The sequence below is a fragment of the Colius striatus genome, chromosome 5, assembly GCF_028858725.1.
Source record: "Colius striatus isolate bColStr4 chromosome 5, bColStr4.1.hap1, whole genome shotgun sequence".
NCBI classification, from domain to species: Eukaryota; Metazoa; Chordata; class Aves; order Coliiformes; family Coliidae; genus Colius; species Colius striatus.
Window position 1 is genome coordinate 12,224,537 of NC_084763.1, and position 27,139 is coordinate 12,251,675.

Here is a 27,139-nt window from a genome sequence, read left to right on the forward strand (position 1 = left end):
GGAATGGGAAGTTGTGAAGAGAAGCCAGCGTCACACTTGAATTTTAGGAATGGTAAAAAATTCATAATACGTTATAGTGGCTATAATCCTGCAGATTATAGCAACTTGATTAAATAAAACCAACCCAACAAACAATTCCCAAAACACTTAACTGGCGAAGGAAGTAGTTAATAGTACTATTAACGCAGAATAATGAAAATATTGCAGTTTTGAAAGTTTCTGCAATTAATTGCATTTCTGTTCTCCTCCTGTTTAAAAGTCGTGTTCCCCCTGGTTCTTAGAAATGGCACTGACGCTAGTAGGAACCACACTTTATAGGCTGCCAGACTGTGGATGCAAAAGCCAGAGGAGAACAGCAATAACATCAAATCTTACCTTGACATCTTAGCCTAAGGACATTGCTTCAAGGATTCCAAAGGGATCAGCAATTTTTTAGCAATCTCTAGTCAAGTCAGGAAAAGGCCTTTAGCACTTTTAAAGCCAGATATTACTTGCCAAACAGTCAAAGAGTAAAATCTAGTGTCTGGTAAGATCAGGCTGACCTGAGAGAGGATGGTTGTAGTTTTCCCAGAGGCATCTTGATGCTTTCACTGGTAGGAAGAAACCTCAATAGTGTCCAAGTCACATACACCCTTTCTGCCTTTGTGTGAGATTTGGAGGGATGCAGCACTCAAGGGCTGAGAGGTAAAGAGACAGAAGTCTAAAATAATGTAGTGGTGGTTTAAATTTTCTCATGAGTAGAAATTACTAAAGATACGGGAAATTCACATTGCAAATAAAGTAATCTCTGGGGGTTACAGTGAAATGGAAAGGTCCCTGACCCACAGTCTGAAAAATTACAGCCCATGAGATGAGAGAACTGAAGTGTTCGGTGATAAATCTTTTGCTCCTCAATGTAGCTAAGCATATCACTAAAAAAGATTTACAGATGAAAAAGGAAGGTCTGGAGACAAAGGAAGGAAGAAGACTGCTTTGTGAATATGAATGATAGTGCTACACTGAAGAGCCTGGGTAATAGCTGTGTAGAGTGATAGTTGCTTGGTAGACCCACGGTACAGTTCAACCATCAAGGTGTTGCTGTAGAGATTTGCTGACTTGGAGTTTCATGGGTGGGGATTTTTCATTCCCTTTTCTGTTCCAGTTTTTCTGTAATCTCTTCAATGAAGCATGGATTTGGATTGCCTCTTAGCAAAGGGAAACAACTCCTTTCACCATCTCAGACACAATCTTTGGATTCTTCAACTATTCCCTAATATATGTTTGTGACCGTTTGATTTCCCTTCTATCTGAGATTATGAGTTCCAGAACTAGGGATTTCCCTCTAATTTACTGATACATTCTCTTCCATTTGTATTAGAGCATTCTCTTTTCTGTTGTTGTGGCAAACATGCTTATGCTTATGATGGTATCTTTTTTTTTCATCTGTTCCATGTGCTGAGGTTTTTTGGGGCTGGGCTGGGTTGGGTTTGTTTTGTTTTTTTTTTTTTTTTATGGCATAGTTTCTGTAAACTGTTTTTTGCTATAAAGCAGCTACTTGTAAACCCATATGCAAGTCAGACTCGAGCACTATGTCTGCACTGGCACTGGGTTAAGCACAGAAAGCTCTACAGGTATTTCACTAAGTTACATCACTGTATCAGTTTTTCTGCAGTGTATTGTGGGAACACTTTCCATCCACAGACTGCTGTACAAAAATGTTTTTAATTCAGCTAACTAAAGTACTTCCATGGTTTTTGTTCCAGCTAGTAGCAAGGCAAGTATCCAATTCTAGATGATGATGATGTTTTCCATCTGTTGGCATGAATGCAACTCTCATTTTAGGAAGAACAGAAAATTCCAGGCATAAAATGCAGTGCAAAAGCATTCAAAGAGAAGCTTATTGCCCTGAGAAGTCAGCAGCAAGTTTTGCCAGGCTTCCTGTATAGATGTATAAATGTATATATGTATAGATGCATAGAGGCAGGTGATGCAGGCTGAGTAGCTGCAGAATCCTCATGCAACTTCCTGCATATCTGGCCTGGCTTCATCTCCAACATGGAGGTCTCTTAGACCTTTGTAAAGATCTTTCTGTGCCTGTGCATAACTAGGACTTACACATGAAAGTGACACTTACCAATACTTAAGCTTGTTGAGATCCTTTAGTGCTACTGTACTGTGATTTCTTTTTGGTTAGTCCTTAGCAGGTGCCCAGAGTGTAAAATTATGTATGTCAATGATTGCTTCAAAGTTGGAGGGTTGAAAAACATTGATTTCCTTGAAATAACATCTGATTTTTTTTTTTTTTTTTTTTTTGAGAAAAAGAGAGAGGAATCTGTTGAAGCCAGAAGTTTCCCCAGTGTTTATCCAGAAACGGTAGTATTTGCCTGTTGGGCAAGCCTGGTTTATCCAGATAAAGGGTCCATGAATGGGATTATAGTGGAATCAGAATCACAGAACCTTAAGGATTGGAAGAGACCTTGAAAGATCATCTAGTCCAACCCCCCTGCCAGAGCAGGACCACCTAGAGTAGGTGACAGAACTTGTCCAGGTGAGTTTTGAATGTGTCTAGAGAAGGAGACTCAACAACCCATCTGGGCAGCCCCTTCCAGTGCTCTGTCATCCTCACAGTGAAGAAGTTTTGCCTTGTGTTTCTTTGGAACTTCTTATGTTTCAGTTTATACCCATTGCCACTTGTCCTGTCATTGGACATCACTGAGAACAGCCTGGCTCCATCCTCCTGACACCCACCCTTTCTGTATTTGTAATCATTAATGAGGTCACCCCTCAGTCTCCTTTTCTTCAAGCTGAAATGGCCCAGCTCCATCAGCCTTTCATCATAAGGGAGATGCTCTACTCCCTTCATCATCTTTGTGGCCCTGCACTGAACTCTCTCCAGCAGCTCCCTGTCTTTCTTAAACTGAGGGGCCCAGAAATGGACACAATATTCTAGATGTAGCCTCACTAGGGCAGAGTCGAGGGGGAGGAGAATCTCTCTCACCCTGCTAACCACAGCCCTTCTAATACACCCCAGGATGCCATTGGCTTTCTTGGCCATGAGGGCACATTGCTGGCTCATGCTCATCCTGCTGCCCACTAAGACCCTTAGGTCCCTTTCCCCTACATTACTCTCTAACAGTTCATTCCCCAACCTGTGCTGGTACATGGGGTGATTCTTTCCCAGATGCAAGACTCTACACTTGCCCTTGTTGAATGCCATTAGATTTCTCCCCACCCAACTCTCCAACCTGTCCAGGTCTCATTGAATGGCAGCACAGCCTGCTGGGGTGTCAGCCACTCCCCTCAGTTTAGTATCACCAGTAAACTTGCTGACAATGCCTCTGTTCCTTCAGCAAGGTCATTAATGAATATATTGAACAGTACTGGTCCCAGCACCAACCCCTGAGGGACTCCACTAGACACTGGCCTCCAACTAGATCCTGCCCCACTGACCACAACTCTCTGCCTTCTTCCCTTCAACCAGTTCACAACCCACCTCACTACCTGATCATCCAGCCCACACTTTCTCAGTTTTGCTGCCAGGATGCTGTGGGAGACAGTGTCAAATGCTTTACTGAAATCGAGGTAAATCACATCCACTGCACTGCCATCATCTATCCACCTGGTTACATCTTCATAAAATGCTATCAGGTTGGTCAAACGTGACTTCCCTTTGGTAAAGCCATGTTGACTGCTTCTAATGCCCCTCGTCCTTTAAATGCCTGGAGACAGCACCCAGGATCAGTCATTCCATCACCTTTCCAGGGATGGAGGTGAGGCTAACTGGTCTGTAGTTACCCAGCTTCTTGCCCTTTTTGAAGACTGGAGTAACATTTGCTTTCCTCCAGTCCTCAGGCACCTCTCCTGTTCTCCATGACTTACTGAAGATGATGGAGAGAGGTTTAGCAGTGACTTCCTCCAGCTCCCTCAGCACCCATGGGTGCATCCCATCAGGGCCCATGGATTTATGCACATCCAGATTGCTCAACTGATCCTTAATCCAGCCCTCATCAACCAAACAAAACTCCTCCTTTAACCTGACTTCCCCTGGAACCTGGGGCTCCAGAATATAGACAAAGAAGGCATTCAGTAACTCTGCCTCTTTGTATCCTCTGTCACGAGGTCACCTGCCTCGTCCAACAGTGGGCCTACATTGCCTCTAGTTAGTTTTATCTGCAATTTATTTAAGGAACTGCAACAAGGCTTTAGCTTTCCTAGTTGTCTCCTTACATCCTCACTACTCCTGTTGACTGCATTGCAGCAAACATGATCTCAGGTACACAATAATAATGCTTTTTCTTTCCTTTCTCTTGACCTGCTTGTGCCTTTCCCACCTCATATGTGACCCTCATTTTAGCATACATTTAAGACATAACTGCTTTCTGATCTTTAAGTTTACATTCTGGTAACTGAGGTGAGAAGGGAAAGGGAAAATCTACCTGTCTTCTGAGGCTGTATTTCTTTGTGCAAACTGTTTTTTGTAGATGCTATTTTAACAGTGTAAATATAATTAATGGTCATTGGAAATTTTGATTCCCTTCTCCTTGCTATCTAAGTTTATAATTCTTAATGTCAACAGCAGACTGGCAGCATGGGGTTGTATGTAGGAGATGACCACTGCTGTACAAAGGTATATATGCTGCTATCCAAATAGCACGATTGAAATACCTGGGTACTGTTAGCAGCGTATTCATTGTGTAGTGCATTTTACAAGTATCATCACACTTTTAGCAACTCAAGAAGGGCTGTTACGAGGATGAAGCTCAGTTCGCACTCTGCAATCCATTGAAGACCAGCAGTTAGCCTGAGCTGACCTCTGTACTGCTGCAGAGTCTCTTATAGAGGAACACTCTGGCTACACAAGGTTTAAGCCTGGCTTAAACCTTGAAATGCTTAAAAACTCAGGGTAGGGACTCATATGCCACCATAGGCTTCTTGTTATTTTTCCTGTTCCATCAGGTCTTCTGCCTAAAATAATTCTGAGTGAGCTTTAAATCTCTGTGAGGGGGAGATAAAGGCTGTCCTCTTCTTTTATGCATTTGAAAACCAGGGCTCGCTTTCTATGAGAAAGGAATACCAATCTTATTCTTTAGAACCTCCATTTTCATTTGGAAGCTGAAGTCCTGTGGACAACCATATATCCCACTTGTTTCGGCTAGAATGATAGAATAGTTTGGATTGGAAGAGACCTTCAAGATCCTCCAGCTCCAATCCCCTGCCATGGGCAGGGACACTTGCCACTAGACCAGATTGCTCCAAGATCCATCTAGCCTGCCCTTGAACACTGCCGGGGATGGAGCAGCCACAACTGCTCTGGGCAACCTGTTCCACACTCACAGGGAAGAATTTCTTCCTAATATCTAAATCTCCCCTCTTTCAGTATATAGCTCATTGCACTATCACTACATGCCCTTATAAAAAGTCCCTCTCTGGCTTTCTTGTCAACTCTTTTAGGCACTGGAAGGCAGCTATAAGACTTCCCTGGAGCTTTCACTTCTCCAGGCTGAACAGCCCCAACTCTCTCATCCTGTCTTCAGAGGAGAGGTGCTCCAGCCTTCTGATCATCTTTGTGGCCCTCCTCTTGATGTTTTTTTACATTCTTTATGGCAACTTAATGTTCCTTTGTTTGCTTACAAGGTGTATTTTGTTTTAACTTGTATAGATTTTGAAAAGAAAAAGGGAAATCAAGTCACTGAAGACATATTCTTTGTCCAAAAAGCCTTATGCTTCAATGAGTAAATTGATGTGAAAATTGGTATGGATCCTTGCATAACTTTCACTAGCAGCCTCTTGTCCTTATAAGCACAGCTTTTTCAATGTCTAATAAAATGCCCAATCCTTTGTAACTGTGAAAGGAAACATGTTTTGGAAGGAAATGAAATGTACCAATATTCTACTCTTATTGGAAGCTGTCTCTGTCTTAATTAATATAACAATTTAAATGTGTTTTGTTCCTCCTCTGTATGTATTGTTATAAAGGAAGCTGTAAAACATCATGCTTTCATCAGTACTCTCAGGAAAGGAGGAATGTTCTTACAAATGCACATGTCTCTTCTCCCTATTTGCTTCTTCATCCCCCATCCCATGTGAGGCAATCAGATCATCAGCTTCATATAATCAAGGGACAAGAACTTGGTTTCTGTGATAGGTCATTTCATAGCCAACTCCAGGAAATAGTGGGCAGGCAGCACTTCAGGCTGTCATCAGGGGTGCAAGAACAGGCCAAGCTACTGCCAGCAGCACATTTTAGTCCACCCCAGCACAATAGCAAGTTTGTGTGCTGGGCTTATCTGATGCCAACTGCAGTGTCACCAGAAGGCCATCTGGATCATTAGGAGACAAGCCCTTTGACTTGGCCAGCTCCACAGAAGGAGGCGAGAGCATGATGGAGGCCAGGTGCCAGGCTGCTTCTCCAGCCATAGCCACACTGGGCCCCTCAATGGCTGGGAGATCATTTCTGTAGCAAGCATAACTTGCTCTTTCTGGAATGTTAGCTCTCGGAGATCTTTGCTGTTAGCATGGAGTCTGTAACATGGTTGTGCTATGGTAAATGGATAGTAGTAGCTGGGTAGCTTTGAATTCTTTGTGTACATGTGACTGCCACCTAATTTAATTGCAGTACTGTTTGTACTTCCCTTAGTTTAATTTCTGTGAATTATGTATTACGAAAATACGTAAAACAACTTGTTTTTTGCAGAAGCAGTACATGCTTGTGCTCACTTGTCAGTGGACTGTGGTACTAAGGTACAGTGATACTGTGTTCAATATCAATTTATGGTGATTAAGTGTGGCAAAAATACAGTAATTTTGCACTTCTCTTGATGTCACACTGCTCAGCAGAGGTAAATATAGCCTTGACTCGTTACCTTTTAAATTGCCACTGTGATTTGCACTTGGGTGTTTTTTAAGAAATAAGAGTTTAGACTGACAGTGGAAATAAATTGACTGGTTGTGGAAAGGAATTAAAACTCTGTGGCATTGGGTGATTTTTTTGAGTCAGAATTCTACTCTAAATAAGCCCAGACTCCTGTGATTCTCCCATGATTAAATCAGAGTTGTCCTTTCAGTGTTCTGTGCTCTTCTATGAGAGAGAGACTAGCTCTCAGTCACACAGAAAAAGTATGACAGCACAAGGCAAGATGAAACCTCAAAATAAACCCAGTGATTAGTAAGAATTGAGCTTGTTTGTTAGAGAACAGCATGATGTACCTCAGAGGAGAAGCTAAGGTTTTTTTCCATTTGAATGTGGGATCTTTTTTAAAAGCTGGAATTTTCTACTTTTGTCTTCTCCTATTGCTTTCTCCCATCATTTTCCTGGCATAGCCAGACTTTGAGGGGGGTGAGGGGTGCAAGGAGATGATTTTGTACAAATGCAGATAAAACCTGATGTAAATTTTAGGCTGTGATAATAGGAGGACACTTGTACTGTGTTGATTATCCAGAGTAAGTTCATTTGTAAAGGATAGTTATGTCTAGTATGCAAAAGCATCCTACAGGCCATGGATATAAGGATCTTTGTTAAAAAACAAAGTAGTAGCTACTATCGTACAGATTTCTTCAGCATTTTCATAGTAGATATTTTGATTTACCAGTTGCTAGAATAAAAAATAGGTTTAATATTGGCCAGCATGGTTTTAAGTTGTCAAAAAATGTAACGTTATAATTTCTAATAGTAGTTATTTTCAAACTTTAAGATTGGAATAATACTAAATTTGAGGTAGATAAAAGATTGCAATTACAGTAATGTGATATTGTATTTCAATATTTCTCTGACTAATCAGGAGTGCTAAAAAAAGCATAGGAGAGAAATAGAGAAGTCTGAATTTTATAGTCTTAAGGAAACCTAATAGAAATTTACAGGAAAATGAAGAGGAAAAGGACTTCTGACTTTCTGAGACATATATGTGTTCCACTCATCAAGTGTTATTTTTCATTTTTTAAACTAGATCTCACTAGCATTATTCCTGTGACCTGGCAATGGGATGTTTGGCATAGATTTGGGATTTTAAGTAGTGTGCATACTGTATGTCTGGCAGTTCAATCTTTAAAAGTTTGATTAGAGATAAAGCAGCACTTCAAAACAAACTATATGCAATAAACCTTAGTAAGTCTGACGTAAAACCACAACTGCTTGACCAACCTGATAGCCTTCTATGATGGTGTAACTGGCTGAGTAGAAGAGGGGAGAGCGGTGGATATCATCTACCTTGACTTCAGCAAGACTTTTGACGCCATGTCCCATTACATAGACACGTTTCTGTGTGACCTGATTGAGGGGAACCTGCTTTAACAGGGAGTGGGACTGGATGATCTTTAGAGGTCCCTTCCAACCCCCACCATTCTGTGATTCTGTGAAATCGATGATACTAAAGAGTCAAGGTTGAAATATTTGAAATCCATCCTCAGTTAACCATACTGTGTCTGCTGAATAGTACATGGGATCACATGATGTTTGAGAGAGGTATTAATTGAAAAAAAATCTCCTAAGTAAGGCAAAAGCACGTTGGCAGAATGGAATGGTTTCTCTTGCCTTTGTGCATCCTGTTCTGCAGCTAAATGACAGATTTCAAATGTGAGTGCTGTTTATTTAAGTTGTGAAAGCGCCAAATCATGGAAGGCAGACAATTTTGCACCCCTGTAATTGTTACATCCTAATTGGGACTTTTGCTGATTTTTGTCAGCATTGGTGCTAATTTGATCCCTCACTCTTGTCAGTTGGCTGGTTGTCAGAGAGACTCACAAATGATACAAATTGGCTTTTTAAAGAGCATTCCTTATAGCAGGACATTATTAGGATCTTTAAGTTACCAGCACTGCCTGTCCAGTTTGAGTTTTACTTTGCTTGCACTGGGTCATCTGTCTGTAGCTTGAAATACCACTCTGGCTGGCTCAATATGAGTTACCAAAAAGGCAGTCACAAAGCTCACCTTTAGAAATTATACCACTACGTCACTTAGAACCAAAGAACAGGGAGGGAAAAGCGACAGAACTAATGAGACAAATCCTGTTTGGATGATTTCTACTGAAAACAGAAATAAGATCTCATTTAGAATTTAATTCTAAATAGCACTATTAAAGCCTCTTATTTAAGCACTCAGATTTTCCAGACAGCTATATCTTATGATTTTTGGAAGGTATAAGGGCGATTTGTCATTTTTGTTTCAGCAATGCCTGGAGGCCTATATCAAGATCAGACTGTGGTCATGTGTGTTGTTTTTCAACAGAAGTGTTTTCATTGCATTCTTTTACTTTGAAAGTGAAACAAAAAAACAATGCTTACAATCTCAAAATTGAAAGGAATTGTGTGAGAAGTAAAAAGGGTCAGGAAACAGCTTGGATTCAGGCTTTTGAGAGATTATTATAAATGTCGAGAAAAAGATTGTTTAAAAAAATGGCTCTGCAGTGCCTTTTAAAATCAGTAAGCGTCTATTTTAATTCCCATATCAGTAGTAAATGGCTGCTGTCTGTATATATACTTAAATGTTGCTTGCTGTATGAAACCTTGTTTGCTTAATTTCAACCTAACTGAATTTTTATGGCTGTGCTATAAACCTTTTGAAAATAGTGGCTTAAATGGAAATGCTGACACAACATTAATTACACTGGCTCCAGTGTGATACTGTGATTAAAGTTTATTTATTTTGTGTATGCGTGTCTGTGTGTGTGTAATTTCATTGTTGAAAAACTAATGGAAAGCTAATGTGGCAATGGAGAATGTGATTCTGTGCCTGACATTTTTCAACAGCATGCAACAGTTTTAACGCCCATTTACAATACCAGAGAATTTGTTTTTAATTGAGGTATAGTTTAGGTATTAAAAAATTTAGAAATCTGGGAAAGTAACAAATTTCCCACTTTAAAGTTTTTCACCATTCTTTCTGAAATGGCTTTTCAGCTGGTGAGGGTAGACATACACTGCATTCATGTTCGAAAATAAAGCAAATGGTTTGGTTGAGATGATCAGAGGAAGTGTCATCTCTAAAAAGAAGGATGTGTGATCCAAAGTTAACAATCATTGCCCTATTGCCTGTGAAGTGACAGCTGTAGAAATCTTTTTGGTAAAGTGTATACCTGAAACTTCTAGTTTACAAATCTATGATACATCTCATCAACCGGGAAAAGAACAGTGCAAAAGAGTTGGGCAGAGAGGAACCTCATGAGGTTCAACAAGGACAAGTGCAGAGTCCTGCATCTGGGGAGGAACAACCCCATGCACCAGGACAGGCTGGGGATTGACCTGCTGGAGAGCAGCTCTGCAGAGAGAGACCTGGGAGTCCTGGTTGGTGATAAATTAACCATGAGCCAGCAATGTGCCCTTGTGGCCAAGAAGGCAAATGGCATCCTGGGATGCATCAAGAAGAGTACGGCCAGCAGGTCTAGGGAGGTTCTCCCTCCTCTCCTCCTGTGAGGGTGAGGGAGCCCTGGCACAGGCTGCTCAGGGAGGGTATTGAGTCTCCTTCTCTGGAGGTTTTCAAAACCCGCTTGGACGCGTTCCTTTGTGACCTTATCTAGGTGGACTTCCTTTGGCAGGGCATTTGGACTAGATGATCTCTTGAGGTCCCTTCCAACCCCTACCATTCTGTGATTCTGTGAAATGTATGACCAGAACAAGAGTAAGAAGAGGATCCCGTCTTCAACCTATTTTTTAGGACAGTGAGCTGGGATGAGAGAGGCCTTGCTTGCAGGCTGTTGCCAGCAGTTTATACTGAGGCAATGACTCAATAAATGTATTGACAAGATCTGGAGAGCAGAGCTAGACTGTCCTGCTTCCCGAGTGAGTGTTGAGAGTAATATGCTATAATGCTGAATGTTGATGTCCCTGTTTGATGCTGTGATTTTTGTGTTAGCTTTGCTGCTTCTTTCAGTAAGGTGCATTCAGAGCACATTTAATGATTCTCATCGGTTTTGCTCATTCATCAGTTAGACCAGAAAAATTATCTAATGGATCCTGGCTTCTGTAGAACTGAGTGGTCTCCCTGGTTGGTAGTCTGTGGTGTGCTTTTCTTGACATCAGTGCTGGTGTTCTGCTTCATCTCAGAGGCCAAAGCAGTCATTCCCAGTCTTACCATAAACACCTTTCCCACAAGCTCATGGCATCCAGTCAAACTTCCCTGCAAGAGAATTATTGCAGATATTCTGGATACTGATCTATCTGGTAGACTGTGATGGCTGAGGAATTGCAGGATAATACATCCTGCAACTGGGCAGTAAAGAGAGAGACAAGTAGCATGGGTTGAGAAGACCAGAGAGAAAAAGTGAAATCTTTCTGTGGAATGCCCTTCTTGAGTTTGTTCAGTGGGAGCATTCAGCATACATTAATCCAGTCCATGAAATTTACATTTTTTATTTTTACTGTTTGCTTTCACTGGAAGAGAGTGCAAAGTAGGCAAATAGTTTCAAAGCGTGTGGTCTTTATGATTTATATGTATTGCTCAGAACTACCGCTGACCAAATTTCTTGGTCTTGTTCCCATTTGTTACAGTAATTAAATATTAAGTTGTTATGAAAGGATTGTGCCCTTCCCTGGAAAGAAAAAGAATGTGGCTGCTCTGAGGTTCTGTGGCACAGCTGGTGTTTTATTCAAACCAATGTGTAAAGGTAGAGGAATGATGTGCCAAGTTTATCCCATCTGGAAGGAATGTAACCATTCTGGATCTGAAGTGAACCTGAGGGTCTCCTACTCTTTAATGTATTTGGGAATCAGAGTTTGATAGGATTGGAGAAAGAAAAAAAAAATCAACATATGCTGTAGTAGATACATTTGTTTGGCAGGAGAAGAGAGTCTGTACAGGTCAGTCAAATCCCGTGCATCACCTTCTTAACTGCAGCCTTTAATCCTCATTAAGAATCAAGAATGCTTGTCCTTAAGTGACCTTTGCATTGAATCAAATATCACACTGGAAACTTCAAAGTGTAATTGAAGACAAATTTTGCAATAAATTAAAAGTAATTTTAATTTTTCTGTGGTTCCAAGCCTGCAAGAGACCAGCTTTTCTTTTTGACCATGCCCATTATACCAGAGAAGTACTTCAAGCACGCAAAAAGAGACCTATGAATGGTCACACGGCTTTTTACTGAGAAATTATTCGCTGATTCGGTATGGGAGTGAAGAGACTGCTGGAAATGGGAAGGTGGAGAGGAGAAGGACAAGTGGCACATGAGAATTAATTTTCTCTTAGAAAAAGTTGATGAGGTGTTTCAGAGCTTTGCTTGAAAATATTATTTCAGTTTTTTCTGGTTTCATGTTTACAGACTCCTCAAGTAGGTGCCTTTGTTCTTCACTGTCCTTCACTCAAAGCTACTTCCTCTTATGCCACCCTTGGGAAGGAGCTCTGAGGAATTTTCTCTTTTATGCCATCTGAGAGCACTGCCTGTTGTGCTGACAAACAGGTACCTGACAATGATGATAGCCTTTATAAAAGGATGATGTCTTTCCAAAATCTTAAGCAAGCTACTTCATCATGCCAGTTGGAGCAATCAGCCTGTGTCTGTGGAAAACCAAGAGAAGTTAGAAGTCATGCAAAAGCTTCTACCCTTTAAACCCTGCTCCAGAACTCACCAATACATAGTGTCTGTTCACAAGCACTCAGCTGTTCCCCTCATTGATCTATCATTGGATGCTTTTAGAGATGCTATTTAACTATTCAACTTCATGGACCAGAAGGCAATGCTGTCTTGCAAGCTACTTCAAATCTGAGTGTCAAACATCAGCTCTTCCCGATGAAAAACAATTGTAATTATCTTGACAGATCACAACTGTTATTCACACAGAAACATCAGATATGAAAACTCTTAAAGATGGGTAATACACCTCTTTTGCCATACCTGACATAGTGAAAATCTTCCTCCAAGGACAGACCTGGAAGTTTTCAAATGTTTTGATCATTGACTGCTATTATTAGTAAAAGGGCCAATACAGTAACTGGTAGTGACAATAATCGGTAGCTTGGTCATATATTTAAAGCTGCTAACTTCTCCTAAACATGGAATAATCCTCTAATTAAAAAAAAACAAAACAATGTTTTGTTCTATTGATCTCCCCAAGTATTCTTTGGCCTCCATTCTTCCTGAGAAGTCTCTGAGGAAGTGATATCCAATTTCTGCCTGGGTGACACTTGCGCCCTTTGCATTTTACCATGACAATCCTTGTTGCACTGAGAAGCTGCCTACTAATGGTGATGGCTGGAGGTTGTCTTTTGGTGTGTGCTGGATTTGATCTGCCAGTAGCTTATAAGACTAGAGCATAAAGTGCTCTCTCTGTGCCCTCCCTCAACAGTACTAATTTAGATTTTAAGTATTTGAGGTGGGATGAAAACTGTTTGACCTAGTGTGCTCAGTGGCATCAAGTGTGATCGGTGGCATGAAGTCCAGCTGGAGGCCAATCACGAGTGGCATCCCCAGGGGAACATTGGGCTATTGACTCAGATCAGTGACTGGGTAGTTTGGCTTTGCATTGTTTCAGTAAGACTTTGTCCACTCTAATAATAAACTAAGGTTAAGGTTGACCTGCGTGTTTATTGTGTGGTCTACATAGCATTTTTAGAGAGTACTTGTAAATCATTTAGAACATTTATGAAGGTGGACAGAGTTTATATTTTGTACATTTAGGCAGGTTAAAATGTTGCAGAACACAAAGTTTCTGAGGTACACAAAGTGTTAGTGTTCAGATTTGGAAAAGTGCTGAGTCTTAATGACGTCCTGTAACAGCCGTGCGTCAGTTTGAGGTGATAATGTGTGCATGCTGGACCCTGAAATCTGGCTTTGAATGTACATGTGTTGATGTATGTTGTATCATTCAATGGTAATTTAGAGATTATCATTTTAGAAACCCCCAGTCTTTTTACAACATGCTGAGAAGCGATACCTTTGGATGCTCACAATCTGTCTCTGCTTTTCCTGTGATTAAGATGTGGACTAAATTCTTTGTCTGTATTTTTTGTTTCTTGTCCTCACTGAGTAGTGTCCTGTTGCTCAGGATACCCCATGGGGGTAGTAGGTTAAATCATGCTCGTGCTCTCAAGAATCTTATCAGAAGGACTCAATTCTTCAGAAAAAGGGGAAAAGAAAAAAGACTTTTGCCTTGTGTGTGTAGCGCCTTTTCTTGTGCTAATGTGAAGTGATTTGATGTGATGGACAGCAGTTTATCAAAACAAGATCTCATTAAAATCTCTTTGCACTTTGCCTTTACTCTCCTTTGTATAATAAGATCGTGAAGCTTCCTGTGACCAGACAGTAACCTGTGGTAACCTGTAGTGTGCGTACATTTATGGGTGATGAATAAAGCCATTGTTGTAACCCTTAAATGTTGGCATCAATACTGTGCTAATAACATTTGGAAGTTTCTGCCTTATCAGCAGCAATGACTGGCAAATAATCAGCTGTTTCGTAATGGGAAGCTGAAAATAGGAGCCGAAGACATTTGAGTTAAGCTTCATCGAAAAAGACACTGCTGCATTTGTTATGATACCATTTTTGTTGTGTGAGGATGACACGATGGTTGTTTTAGCTTTTTAAACATACAATGCAATTAAGAATAATCAGTTTTCCCACACATTCCACAAAGCAACTGAAGCACACATGCTAATAACCAGGCCCATAAATGTAGTGATTTCCGCTGCTGCATGGGCAGCCCCTGGGTACAGTTGCGTGTTTCACATTGACATGCAGCTATTGTGTGGTTGCAGTCTTCTTACAGAGATGCGAGCCTCAAAAGAAGTTACTGATAAGTAGTAAACTCTTTAAGATTTGCCCATGCTACCAATTTAAATACAATTTGGCGTGTGGGGGAAAGGAATCTGTATAGAACTGCATATGATGTGTGTTGTAGGCTTTGCAGTAACAGGCATCCAGACTAGAAGTTTAAAAGAATGTGTAAAAGAATTTCTAATTTGTGTTTACTGGAAGTAGTAGGTGGTCGCACCAATAAAAACTATATTGTGTTACTTACACACACAGATACGTGGAAGTGTTTAACCCTTAATTTGTGTGAAATGTCTGGGGCTGGTTTTAGAATTCAGAGCATCATCAAAGACAAGTCAGGATTTGGGCAGAGAGTTTAGAAGAGATATCTTGCCTGTAACTGTAAGGTAGTAGGTTTATACTGATGGCTTTAGTTCATAACTATACCTACTAAGCCACTTTTTGGGGGGAGGTGGGGAGAAATGTCTTACAAATTCTTAGACTGGGCTCTGTCATGATTGCTTTAGACAGAAATCTACATGAACAGATACATCTAAAAATACGTTATTATGCAACTTAACACATTAATATCCAACTCTCTTTTCTGTGTTCTTTTTTTCCTTTTTCCCTGTGCCTGTTGCTTTCCTCAGTGTGAGTATGCAGTGCCTTTATAATATGTATGCTTCTAGACTTTGACTGTATTGAGGGAAAGTCGGTGGGGCTTTTTTTGCATGCTTGGGACTAAATGTTTTGCTGTATTTCGTCATCACTTGCTAAGAATCTTAGACTGAAATAATTAAATGTGTGAAAAATAAATTGCTAAACTTTATCACTGACCAATACTATTTAGGAGGAAATGAAAGACAGCAAGAACAAACAAGTTATATGCTAACTCTGTGTCATGGTTTAGGCCCATCCGGGGACAAAAGACCATGATTACACTTAAGTACCACAGACTTCAGGAACTCCAAAAGGACGGGGAGGGCTTAATTGCCACTTATGGTCCTGAACAAAACAGACCAGGCTACTCAGCTTGGGGAAGAAAATGAAACTTAATTTAATCCGCCTCCAACTAAAACATAACAAACAAACAGGAATATCCAATGGAAAAATAATACAGAGTAGGGTGAACATGGAAGTGCCACCAACACTTTAAGATCACCTTTCCCCACCTCTTCTCTCTTCCCAGTCTCAGAGCCCTGAGCCCAGTGTCATTACTTTCTCTCCCCATAAGCAGTGCCGGGGACAGGGAAAGGGCAGAGGGCGAGGGTGCAGTCATTTCCTGATGTCTCTTGCTGCTTATCACACTCCTGAGGAGAAATGCTTCTTGTGAGCCCTCCCTTGCTCCAGCTTAGGATCTCCCACAGACTGGGCAGCCCTATATGGGCTGTTCCACTGGGCTCTGCAACCCCAGTTCATCTTCTCTGGGTTAGGGCTTAAACTGCTCGCTCCGTCTGACCTGGAGTCTGCAGCTCTCACCCTCTCTGTCACAAGGATCTCTGCTTCTTGTCAGGGGCTACATGGATGTCTCTGGTCCAGAATTGCTCCTTCTATCTTTTCCTGGCTGCAGGCTTCATGTGGTCACCTCCATCTTACCCTTCTCTTCCCCTTCCCTCTATGCACTTCCAATTCCTGTCATTAACTAGTGCTGGCAGAGGCGCCAGGTTGGCCCGGCTCAACCGGAGGTGAGTCTGAACCTCAGAGCCGGGGGAAAGTTCGAGAACTCCTTACCGGGTCTGCACTGCAACGCCTTCCCTCTATTACCAAGCAAAAGCAGCTCCTTGCAAAACTGACACTGATATGCAGTTACTTGTATTTCAGTGGACGCAATTCCCCTTATACGTTTTAAAGCTTTGACTATACCAGATGGTAGAAGAGTCTTAATGTGGATATATTGTATCTAAATGAAAAACTGCAACTTCAAATGATATATTCCTGTTTGTGAAGAAGAATAAGTCACAAGGCGTAAGAATTTTGATTATTAAAATGTTCTCACTGGGATTATATTTCTGTGTTATTTTACCAAAGTTTGTGGTAAGAATTCACACCTTTAGATCTTTGGACATGATAGTTTGAAAAAAAAAAAAAGATTTCTGAGAATGTAAGATAATTTTTGCTCTCTACAAGAAAGTGTCATCATTAGTGCACCAGCCTGTGCTGGCCTCTTGCACTAAAGTCAAATTAATAGTGACAGAACCTTTCCCAAATGCTTGTGAAAATTGTGGTTGTAACACGTGACTGAAAATGCAGTTACACACCCTGGCATAAGGGAGAGGTGTGGAGGAAAGGGGAATCTATTTGCATTATCCAATTTTAGAAGATGCCCTGACACAGTAGTAAAAATTGAGGATGATGCCAATTACAGGTTTTATGTTTTTTTCCAGTTAAAATTCAAATATAGATGATTTAGACTGAAATGAAAGCTGTTTTGTCCCACACAGTTAAATGTCCTGTTCACATCAAATTTTCCAGTAAGGCCACTGCATTGAAGCCAAAAAGCAAAAAAAATAAATGACCAAAGCTGGAAAAGGAGTCTCAGTTTTTCTAGGAGCTTGATCTCGAGTCCACTGACCAAGGAGTTAGCTTTATCTCACACTGAAGAGCAGCCTATCTCTTTCATCCCTATGAGAGTCCCTAACTTGTCATTGCCTTTTGGCAATTTTCTTTAGTGTATTTGCCTGGGATCTGTGACACGTCAGTGCAGCTCTCTGCTCTCAGTCAGGCAAAGAAGGAAGCTGAATATATAACTCCGGGCAAGTAAGCGTTATCCTGGTAAATCCTTCTCAGTCCCTGTGAGCGTGAGACACATTTGCAAAGTTTCAGGAGGCCTCAAGATATGTTTTCAGCAAATAAACTATTAACCAAGATATCTTAACTCAAGAAATACTCTAGAAAAATCAAAAGGGCCACATCCATCCTTGTGCAACTTTTCAACTTTTGTAGAACTAGAGATTGTGTTTGAATGGAAATGTTTAAAGAATTTGTTTGAACATTATGTACAAAGTTTTCACTTAAAAGATGTGCTAATGTTTTATATTTTATTTAGAGCTAATCAACTATCTTTGTTCTTGTAGGCTTTTAAGACCAAGGATGGCTACATCGTGGTGGGAGCTGGAAATGATCATCAGTTTGTCACTGTGTGCAAGGTAATGGCGTGTTGGCTGGCAGTACAGAAGTAATAGTTCCCATTCTGACTGGGAAAACATTTAGTGACTGCTTCTTAATTCCTTTTTTTTTTTTTTTTGTGAAATCAAGTAGTGAGTATAAATCAAACCCTGGGGTTCTGAGTGGTACTTTAAGGGACTGATGTGGGTTATGTGCTTTGCCTGTGTATTAAGAACACCCCCATTAAAAAACCTGTCTGTTGGGAACCCCTTTTGAAGTCAGTGCAGCTGCACAGCTAATTAGCTAAAAAAAAAGAGAAAGCCAATAACCTTCCAGTTCTGGAATAGTGAATGTCACAGAAATCACACAGATGCCCTTTTCAGGGAGAAATATGACAATTTCCCCCTAAAATACATGGTAGGCACAGGTATTAAAGCAAAGCTAGGAGATGGATAGTTTTTCTTCCATGTTAATCAGCAGATGAGTGCATAGTCCTCTCAAACACTAATATGTACTGGTCTGTGCTCACAGAAAAACTTGTGGACTTGTTAGAAAAGAAATATTACAAGACTTTGGGCTGACTTGAGTAGTGCAGAGATAACATGTTGTAGAACAAATCTTGAAACAGGACTGCTGTATTCACAATCTAGTATCTTCATTGATTGAAGAAACACAACACTGGCAAATCTTTTCTTCACAGAAGGTATCTTGGAAAGTCATAAAATACTTTTGGATTTTTCACATACTCTTTTCCTTTTGTTTCAATACTCGGAGTTGCTTTTCCCTGGACAACGAATACATCTTAAAAGAAAAGGAGTGATTGTAGGATGTGTGATGTTCGAAGTGTAGCAACATTGCAAACAAAAGACTCCAGTAACGTTTTCTGGGACAAGAGAAGTTTAGCATATAGCATTAGACAGCATTTTTAAAAAAGAGAATTCTACCTCTTTCTTAGCATTGTGTTTTTTCTCTCGATACTTGCATATTTAACCTAATTATATTCAGGAACCTGAGCACTGTTTTCCTTTGCTCATATTAGCCATTTCACATTTTCACGGATGATCACAACTGATACCTGGAACATGTAGTAAGAAGTCAATGCTGTTGTGATTCTCTCTTAGAACAGTTGGGGGTACATATACGCACCTTGCCATGTGGAGAGGTCTGGTTTTTCTTGTTCAAATTGTCTCTCTCAGTAAGTAACAAATTCACCTCTTCAAAGTTTGCACAGTGGATTTTCTTCATACAGGTGTCCAGTCATTATAGTATGATAATTGCCGTAACATGAATGAAGAGTAAGGACTGAACATCTACCTGCCACAAAGACTCAATATCTCATAAAGGAAATATTTCCAGAAAGTCCCAGGACATAGCTGTGAATATTTTCTTGGTGCTTTGTCATGTGACGTGAAGAATTATGTACCAAATGCGGGTCATCTTGCCATGCTTGAGTAAGGCAAAGCTGATGATCTGGTTCAGTAGATTCTAACACCATAGAGTCAGCTAAAAGGTGCTAAAAATTCAAACTCATATTCACCTCACTTTAGGGTGCAGCTGAGAGGCTTATTGTGTGACTTGTTGCTACAAACTCCCTCTGTGATCATTAAGGAGTGAATGGTACCCCAGAAGATGAGACACTGATGCTATGATCTGTGTTACCTCAGAATCTGTAGGACTAAAATTAAGTGAGATGAATATTGGCCCCAGCCTGCAGGCTGCTGGTTTCTTATTTAATCTTTGTAAAGGTGTTCTGGTATTTTTAGAATTGAGAGCTGGAAGAACAGAACATGGTGAAATGAAGATTGCTCTTATTTCAAAGGGATTAAAGAAAAAAAAAGAAACAAAAATAGTTCAGGTTTTTGGTAGTGGTTAGATTTTTCTGTAAACCAGCTATCATGTTTGTTTTTAAGAAGAACAGTCTTTTTACCTGTACTGAATTATGGTAGGTATGGATCTGGGCTGTTACATTGCCCAGAAGTGGAACAATGTGGAAGTCAGTGGAATGCTGTGTGACCCATTAGAGGTGTGGTCTGTGTTCAGTCAAAAGTGATTTGGAACTTAAAGCGCAGTGAAGGGTGAGAGCCAATAAAGGAAGAGGACTTTATTACAGGAAGGCCCACAACGCCCTAGTGAACCTTTAGCAAATGCAGAGACCACTATTTCAAATGTTGTAATTGCTCTTAGAGAACCTTTCTGAGATGAGCTGGTTCTAAAAATACAGGCTGTATGGAAGCTGTTGCCCTGAAGACACATACTCTGGAGATGTAACAGCTGGCTCAAGCTGTAAACACTTGCAAACATTCTGCTTCAACCATATCTTTGCAGGCAAGCAGAAAGAAAAAGCTGGAGTAATTCACTGTGATATTTTCAAAATCAATGACAACTTACTGTAGCTTGTTTGGGGACTTGGTTAATTGCAGAAAAACTTTGAAACGCTCCTGGCTTAAGTGCATTTCATAGTGGTCACAGGATACAGAAGCAGGTCCTGATGTATGGCTGCTTCAGCCTAGATAGGAATACTGAGCAAGAGTCTTCAGAAGACTGAGCTTTTATGCACAACAAAGGAGATTACGTAAAGGTTTGCTAGTGTTGGGGGACAAAACGCAGAGAGTGTGAAGTCTGGATGTGCATCTTAGAGCTTGAAGGAGGCCTTGAAATGAAGAACTGCAGTTTCATTCCAAGTGGTCACAGCGAAATAAAGAAACTAACATCATGAAGCAGAAAGATGAATGGCATATTAATGAATAACATCTCAAATGTGCATTTGTTAGTCACAAAAATATGAGATGAACATATATAGACACGCAGCTTTACAACAGATGGACGTTAAAGCTGAAGTCAGTAACATTAATTAAAACAGTAGAGTGAGCAACTCCATATGATCATTTTTCATATAACGCATCAAATGGAACCATAGTCTTTTGATTAATGTCTTGATTTTTTTGAGGTGTCATAAATAAGTATTGCCTATCATTTACTTTGAACAAACTTGCACGTTTATTTTTTCTCTGAAGTGGTGACTTGTAACTACAAAATAATGTATTAAAAAGAGGAGATAATTTTAAGGGAGTACCCCTAAGCTTTCAGATAGGAAAAGAACATCTTCTAAAGCTAATTATGATGTACTGTAATTTTTCATAAACTACATTGTGTAAACATAGAAAGAAAAGAAAATGTGCTGTGAATCAAGTCTTGATGGAAGCTGCTAGATTGATGTTTTATGTTACCTTGCAGAGAAAAATCTGCAGAACAGTTATATAATATAGTTGTGGTTCTAACATAACTTACAGATACCTTGGCTTCTATCCTTACTTTCATCACTCTAGTTGACAAGTACACCAAAGGTGACTGTCTTGAATATCTCTAAATATCTGTTGAAAGAATGTCTGTTTTGTTGATTTTATATCAACAGCTATTCACTTGAAAGGGAAGCTATATCTTTATTCACTCCAGCAAAGTAAGGAGTCATTAAATGATATTGGCCTTGGTCTGAACCAATCTCAGAGGAATTAGTAGAAGTTAAGGCAAGTACCAGAAATATTGCCACCAATCTATGTATCACTTACATGTGGTAGTACATAGGCATATGGATTCAAGGAGAGACTGAATGTCTTCAGTAAACAAAATTCCATTGAGGCTGGCTAAATGTATTAAAAAACAGCCCCAATTCAGAAATGCCCTAATAAAAAAAATGACTAGAGTTTGGATGAATATTAAGGAAGTATCATACATTACTGGTCCTGTTCTTATCATGCATCAGTACTTAACCACAGATGGAGGTAGGATGATGGGCTGTAGGAACTTCAACTTTGAGCCAGTACTGATTTTTTGTAAGTCATATTGGAAATGGCCCTATGAAAAAATGTGGCGTGTTTAGAATGATTATAAAATTTATCACAAGAAAAAATGAGCTCTCTATGTGTGTGTATTAATGAATAAAAATACATGAATAATACCTGACAGTTTCTTTCTTTGTAATCTTCTATTCTGCCTTTCTCTGTAACTGATGTTATTGGGATATTTTTTATTAAATTTGGAAAGCACAACTCATTCTATGTATTTATGTTCTATAAAAATACATTGCAGCATGAATAGACAAATTATACAGTAAGTATTGATTGTCCACACAGCTACTGTGTCTCATAAATGAAATTATAAGACTCATTCTCCACATTTGATTGCCTTTACAGTATTATTCACATTGTCTTTACATGAAGGCTAAATTTCAAATATGCCAGATGTTTTCTTTAATAATTCTTTTGGAAGAAATCATAAAGGAAAACTATGAGATTTCAATAGAAACCCCCTTTTTTTACCTTTTTGACAGAAATTACTGAAGTGGAAAGAAATATTCTTAGACATAGCTTTTCATAGAATCATAGAATGGTAGGGGTTGGAAGGGACCTTTAGAGATCATCTAGTCCAATCGCTCTGCAGAAGCAGGTTCACCTAGATCAGATTGCATAGGAACATATCCAGAGGGATCTTGAAGACTTCCAAGGAAGGAGACTACACAAGCCCTCTGGGCAGCCTGTGCCAGGGCTCTCTCACCCTCACAGTGAAATAGTTTTTTCCTATATTTAAGTGGAACTTTTTGTGTTCCAGCTTCATCCCATTACCCCTTGTCCTGTTGCTAGCTACTATAGAAAAAAGGGATGTCCCAATGTCCTGACGCCCACTCTTTAGATATTTATAAATGTTAATAAGATCCCCCCTCAATCTCCTCTTCTCCAGACTAAACAGCCCCAGTTCTTGCAGATTTTCTCAGACAAGCATATGAAGTACACTCATACTTTGTATTCTGTGACATGTAACAGTGCAGGATAATTTCACAAATCTCTCCAACCTCATGGTAATAGCTTACAAACTTTTTAGTGCTCTGCAACAAGAATTTCTCCTAGCTAATGGTGAAAGCTATCAAATAAAATTTGGATCTTCAGTGTAGTTTCTATCTTTTACTGTACTTGTTATGTAACATTAACCAGGATGAATTCTATTTTCTTAATTTCCTAATCTATATTAAAAGATTTAGGTATTGAATTTTCTTAGCCATATAAGTATCTCCTGCCAAGCACATTTATTATTCATCTTTATTTTTACTCAGATCCTGAACTTGCCTGAAGTTAGTAAGGATTCCAGGTACAAAACTAATACACTCAGAGTCCAGAACAGAAAAGAACTTATTGAGATATTGTCAACACGGTAAGTTAATTAAAAGGGAAGAAGTTACATTTAATCTTTTAACGCAAATAGTCATGTATAAGAAGTTCTCATCATGTGAAAATCTTACTCTTTTGAGATACTTTGTTTTTTAGTAAAAAATATTGAGAGCACTTACTGATGTTAAATTTTGCACACAGACTCTAATATGGTCTAGGAAGAAGTTAGATGACAGATTCAAGTTGTCAGAAACCATTTTTAAACATTAACCTGAATTTTAGTGAATCAACCAGTGCTTTCTGCTTTCCTGGATGAGTGTAACCCCTGGAAGGAAAATGCTTGGAGCACCATTTGCTTTTGATGTGACCAGGATTTTAAAGTTTTCACTGAAAATTGCTGTATCTGAGGGAGTTCTACTTGATTAAACTCTCACGTTGCTGGTTCTGTATTGTGGTACTCGCTGCCCCGTATTTTCTCTGTATCAGTGTTTTTGAAATCAGAAGGATATGTGCTTAATATTCACTGTGGAAATCATCCTATTAAATATTATAAATAAAAATTACTTAAGAGGCAGCTGAGGAACCCTTTATCTGGGAGACTGAAATAGCTTAGTTGTCTTTCTCATTGTGTTCGAGAAGGCCTCACTTCTACTTCTGTGGAGTGCGCTGTTCAGTGGAGGGGATGATAAATTTATAAAACATAATAAAAGCTCCTAATCTGTGTAGAGCTACCCAAAGGTGGCTTTGGCAACACTTTGGAGGATGACCAGAGAGGCAGTAGATCTGCTGTTGTCAATGATTCAAGAAAAGTCACACTATCATTTTGACAGTCGGCCCTTATGAGTCTTTACTGACAAATATGTAACAGTTTTCATCCAGGCATTTTTTTCTTTAGGAGCATTACATCAGATGCATCCTCTTTTCATACTATCTGAGAAAAGAATTTCATTAGCACACCTCTCCCCAGTTCTCAATCACATATGTTTGGGTTATTGAGAACCAGAATCACCTTGCATGAAAGCCTATAGAGAGAGTGATTTTGCCTTTTCCTGTTGTAGTTGCACTTCTTGTTTCTGTCCTACCTGTCCGCTTTCAGATGTCCTGCCCCCATTGAAATAATGAAGTTCAAATGACTTTGCAGTTTCAAATAATTGTGGTACAATTGTTTGTGGTGAACTTTTGCAACTCATCTTTTACCTCTCTTCCTGTAACAAATGTATTGTGATAGCACAGATGAACCTACTCTTCCTGTAAGTTTTAAGCCCTTGAAAGGGAATAATTCTGTTTTGACCTACTTTTCAACTCTTACATTCTTAACACTCAGTCTTAGTTTCAAAGTTAGTTGATGTTGACTTATTACTTGAAGTCCATTTCATTTAATTTGGCATTTAACTGATGTACTCTGGTACCTTTTGAGAGCACAGTTTGGCCATCAACAGACCAATTACTTAATATCTTGTTACTTGTAGTTAATTTTGAATGGATTTTTTTAAGTATCTGAATAAGAAGATAAAGTTCAAGAAACAGTTGTTCTTAGAATAAATTGCCAGAATTCTAATTTGATTTTACATCTGCAGCTATTAGTTCATCAGATTACCTCATTGCTCTTACAATTACTGCTTTATGTCTTTTTTGTCAGAGTTTATGTTCTGTTTTATTAGCAGAATTGAGACTGAGTTTCTATGTAATTTATATGCAAGTATGTGGCTATATGTACACTTTTGGAGTAGACGTTTCCAATAGTGCTCTGTTACGTCATATTATTGTGAATTCGTCTGGCACTCAGTTTTAAAACACTGACTATAACAAACAACTCTGGCTTTCTAATGGAGGTTGAGTATGTTTCCATACACATTCCATGGTAACTTTGCTTTTATTCACTAATGCACAGTTGTTTCTAAAATTATAAGGGGTTCATTTTTGAAGTTACTTAAAGAATGAAATGAATCGTTTCTCAGTGCTGAAAAATGTCAGCCCTTGAGAAATGAAGGGAAATGACAAAATAGTAATGGCAGAATTTCACTGAAAAATACCTTAATTAAATCACTGATTGCTTGATAGTATTGCAGCTTCCAGCACATGGAAAATATAAACCTAAGGTGCATTAGTTGGAAAGGAACACCCACAGACCCTCCCATTCACTCATTATGTATACACTGCTATCTGGCTCACAATGAATTTGTTCAGACTTGAGCTGGAGCAGCTTGAAGAGTTGTGATTTTCTTGACAAGGATTCTACTACAGTCACTTCTGTTGGGATGAGCCCCCCCTTTGTATTGTGGAAGGCAAAAAGGAGCACAGAAGTTCTCCATGTCTCATTTTGATGCTATGCTAGGCAAGTCGCATGCAACTTGAGACAAATCAGCTTGTATGCCAGGCTGAATAGTAAAAAGCAGGTAAAAATTTGTATCTCAATATAGGAATCTGGTAATTTCTAAATGTACCTTCTCTTTTGTACATGCTTGGAAACATAAATGGTGATTAAGGTCCTGTAGTAGAATCCTTTGAGACTGTTGGAGCTCATAAGGCCAGTGAAAGATTCGTGGATATGATCTATGTCTCAGCATCTCAACAATAAGTATGGGGACTCGAAACACACGAGAGGAAACATGCAGTTGTATTTCTTTCCCTTACCCCCAACCTTTTCTTCTGACACTTTCTGTGCTGTTCTACTAAGTCATTGGCATTTTAAGCACCATTTGTATTACAGATACTTGGTCCTCTGCAGTTGTTTGCATGTATCACTGCTGTTTCATGTTAGATAGATGTGCATTTTTCTTCCAAGCTGTTGATACTATTACAATCTTATTGAGCTAAGGTGCCACCATAGTATAGAGCAGGATTCTATTGACCTATCTGACCTGTCCCCTTCCTCCTATCTCTTTTGCACTGTTTCCAAAGGTATGACTCACCTTTTCTTTTCCTATTTTTCTTAATTTTCAAAACCAGACTGATTCATGTCTAATTTCTGAGCACTTAGTGAGTGGAAGAAGAAGGGTTCTTAACCTCCTACCTTTTAAAGATAAAGTTTTCCCAGGTTTTATTTAGGAATCAAAGAGGATGTTCGTATCTACTCAAAGGGTCAGGAACTCCCTGAAATCTTTTTAGTGTTTAATTTGCTGCATGTGTGGAGCTGAAATTTTAAAAAACATCTGATCTCTGAATACCAAAGAGACAGTTGATGCCTTTCATTTGCTAGGGTAAATGTGAAGCAATTGGGAGTCTTTGGCCACAGGTTTATTCTAGATGTGTGCCCAAAGGAAATGTCGGTACAATTGGTCAACGTTAAGGAATGCTGTATTTTTTCTTTTTTAAAAAAGGCTGTATCTTGGGAATTCTTGACTTAAATGACCTCTAATGTAGATCAATAAATCTACTCACCACCTGCAGTAACCATGCCAGATTTCAAGGCAGTTAGATAAGCATGGGGATTATGTAGCACTTAGAAGAAATTGACCTTTAAACAGAAGACTTTGCAGAAAGGTGTGAAATGACCTATTCATCACAGTCAGATGTCCTGAGCTGAGTGAGAATGCAAGACTGGAGATGAATATGGTTTAAGGCATAGATGTACCTTGAAATCACAGCTCTGAGAGGTGTGAATTGCTCCATTCATTTCATGAAGAATTTTCTCATCCTCTGACAGAAATGAAGAGTGAAGCACATCTGCCCTACACACTTTCCCCCACAGTATCTCAGTTTAACTGTAGGGTACACATGAAACAGAGAGAGGGAGAACAGGTAAGGGAGAATAAATTCACATATCCACAGAGATTGTCAAATGTCAAGAAAAGAGACTGGAAGTTAGACTGCTGTGGAGTGGTAAGCTGCTTCCAAGAGACCCATCTCTCACACTGCTGCAAGAGGAGGGAATTACAGAAAACAGTCTCAGACATATTGAGAGGGGAAGTGTTTTTTTTTCATTTCCATCTTCTAGGCTGAAAAGAGCACAGTTCTGCAAGGACCACTGTGTCATAGGATATTCACAGGGAATTATAAATATAGGCCCTTGGGATATTTTGTACTCATCTTGCTACTGGTGATGGTGTCCCTTTTCCATCTCTGGTTCTCTTCCTGTCTTTCTTTCCTGTCCACATCATCTTCCTTCACTTCTTATGACTCCTTTAGCTTCGTATTTCCTCTTCTCCCACTGCTGATGTTTGCACATCTACTATGTTTACAGAAAGTTTTGGTGCCTTCTGTATCTTCCTATTTATTTA

At 39.5% G+C, this 27,139-nt stretch overlaps 1 protein-coding gene across 1 annotated transcript in view; it reads left to right on the forward strand.

Moving 5' to 3' along the window:
- SUGCT (succinyl-CoA:glutarate-CoA transferase) overlaps positions 1–27,139 on the forward strand; it is a 325,436-nt gene that overhangs the window by 113,517 nt on the left and 184,780 nt on the right. The window contains exons 10-11 of the mRNA XM_061996874.1: positions 17,730–17,801; positions 22,865–22,962. Of these exons, the coding sequence (XP_061852858.1) occupies positions 17,730–17,801; positions 22,865–22,962 (170 nt within the window). The remainder of the gene's footprint in view (positions 1–17,729; positions 17,802–22,864; positions 22,963–27,139) is intronic.